General features: G+C 44.2%; 1 protein-coding gene across 1 annotated transcript; it reads left to right on the top strand.

The window, feature by feature from the left end:
- The first annotated feature begins 239 nt into the window (after positions 1-239).
- LOC135213319 (dnaJ homolog subfamily C member 7 homolog) lies at positions 240-1,742 on the top strand. The gene has a single exon (XM_064247299.1). The coding sequence runs from the start codon at positions 240-242 to the stop codon at positions 1,740-1,742; it is 1,503 nt and encodes a 500-aa protein (XP_064103369.1).
- Positions 1,743-2,690: the final 948 nt, after the last annotated feature.

The following is a 2,690-nucleotide window of genomic DNA, read 5'->3' as shown; positions in this document are numbered from 1 at the left end:
CCCGACGAAGACATTATTTATTGATTCATTTTGAAAGTCGTCTCCATTTGCATGGTTTCTGGAGCCGTCGAAGTCTTCAGAAGCCTTCAGTTACTCCAAGTCCTTCCGAAGGCTCCGTGACGAATCTCCCAAAGCAAGAAAAATGGCATTGGAGCCAAAATGAGGATGTGGGGAACTCCCGGAATTCTAGTGGCGTTTTCTAATTCCAACGTTTTGATCGGGTGGAAAGAAAGGTAACCATGTTGGCACTTGGTAAATTTAACTTTGTGAAAAACTTATTGGCTCTGATTCCTGCCGGATCAATGGTACCTTTTATAAATGGAAATTGGATCCGAAACCTCGGATTATCTATTGGCAAACGCGCAGTAGCTCTTGTTCTGGGAGCAATTTTTGGCGGCGTACATCAGTACATTGAAGGCCAGAAGGCTCCTAAGATTGGTCAAGATGCTACCGTACGGAACAACGACGACGACCTTTATTGCGCTACTGAAATGATCTCGCTTTTGAAGGAAGAATGGAAAGACGCAATGGACGAGTACTTTTTCCTCCTAGATGAATTCGAAGAGACGAATTTTAACGAAGCTGCTGAAATGAGAAGGAATCAAAATTTGCTCGACGATTTCATGGAAGAAAAGTATAACATCGAAAAGCTTGGTAAAAATCGCGACTGTGCTGAAGAAGAAAATAAACTTCTGAAGAAGAAAATAGAAGAGTTGGAGGACGAATTAATCCAGAAAGCCAGGGAAGTTGAAACTGTAAACGAACAGCTCGCACGGAAGGAGAGAGAATGTGAAAACCATCGAGGAAAACTGGAAGAACTCCAGAACCAAGCCGTGGACAATGATTTCTATTGTGGATACCTTGAAGAGAAGGTGAAGACCCACGAAGCCGAAAGAAAGAGGCTGCTCCAGGCGACGACACATCTCGAGGAGAGATTGCAAGCCTCACAGCGAGAAGTGTCTGCTCTAGAAAGAAATCATGACCTAGAGAAAAATCACAGTAATCAGACTCAAAAGAATCTAGGCGATCAGAAGAAGGTCCATATCCAGGAAACCACAGATCAGTCGCTTCAACAGGAGGATGAACAAATGAATGAGACATTAGAGGAACAAGAACGACTAGTATCCGTGATAAACAATTCTATGACAAGTGAAAAGAATAAGAATAATGCTATGGTTGAAGAAAACAAGGTAAAAGGAAACACGTTCTGTAAACTTGGACGGCTGGAAGAAGCAAGTGAATGTTTCCTCAGAGTATTGGATATGGACGACGATCACGAGGACTACAGGCTAAGACTGGGATTATGCCTCTTGTTGCTTGGCAGACACAGGGAAGCTATGAAGCAGCTTAAGAAATTAGATGATCAAGAAGATTTGGTTGCAGCTGCCAAAACCCTACAAAGAATGCAACGTCATGGCTGCCCATACTACATCCTAGGTATTGCAGAGGATGCTAATTTGAAGGCAATAAAGTGGGCCTATAGGAAGCGGGCACTGAAGTTCAACCCTGATAACTGCCAAGGATCTGAAGAAGAGCAACATCGCAGAATGGATATCATGCAGAAGGTCAACTATGCTAATGATCTCCTATGCGATGCTGATGAAAGAGGAGAATACGACGCAGTCAGGGAGTTCATCAAGGACCTGGCAGCTGAAGTGTTTCAAGATCCTCAGAAGGCAATGAAAGTAAAAAAGAAGAAACCTGGAAGGACAACGAAGAGGCCAAAAACTAAAGAAAACTAGGAAGGAACAAACAGAAGAAACAGCCTGTGATTAACGAAAATTGTGAAGGATTTTGACTCGTCAACAGGTGATGCTGCTGCATCGTGTTCCATAGGCATTGCGATCTTCTTGGCCCATTCGATGGATTGACTGCAAGATGGGTGTTCACTGCTGCTCCCCCCGGCAGCAACCAGCAACGGGAGGTCCCCCCACCTCCTACACACCCACCCTGAACTCAAAACCATCGAATGGGCCAAGAAAATCGCACTGCCTCTGGAGCATGACGCAGCATCATCAACTGGAGACCAGTCGAAAGCCTTCACATGGGCTGTTTCTTTGTAGTTGTGAAGACAAGCATTGTGATCGGTCTTTTTAACAGGCTTCCCTGGTGATTCTCTCGTCTTCCTGACAAAGGCAGGAGGACCAACTCTCAGGATGAAAGCGAACAGTTATTCAAAGGAAGGAGGACCAGCTCTCAGGATGAGAGCTAACAGCTGTTTGGAGGCTGGAGGACAAGCTCTCAGGATGAGATCCAACAGCTGTTCAGAGGGCCTTCTATATATGCAAAATATGGGTTATGCAATGCATATTGGCTCCATTACTTTCATATAATACTGTGGCAACCTCTGGCGTGCGTAAAACTAAAAACCCGTTAAGTTCAATGCCTTCTATATATGCAAAATATGGGTTATGCAATGCATATTGGCTCCATTACTTGCATATACTACTGTGGCAACCTCTGGCGTGGCGTAAAAACCTGTAAGTTCAATGCCTTCCATATATGCAAAATATGGGTTATGCAATGCATAATGGCTCCATTACTTGCATATACTACTGTGGCAACCTCTGGCGTGGCGTAAAAACCCGTAAGTTCAATGCCTTCTATATATGCAAAATATGGGTTATGCAATGCATAATGGCTCCATTCCTTGCATATACTACTGTGGCAACCCTCTGGGCGTGGCGTAA

Source organism: Macrobrachium nipponense, chromosome 42 (assembly GCF_015104395.2).
Source record: "Macrobrachium nipponense isolate FS-2020 chromosome 42, ASM1510439v2, whole genome shotgun sequence".
Taxonomy (NCBI): domain Eukaryota; kingdom Metazoa; phylum Arthropoda; class Malacostraca; order Decapoda; family Palaemonidae; genus Macrobrachium; species Macrobrachium nipponense.
This window is presented reverse-complemented; position numbering and strand designations above follow the sequence as displayed.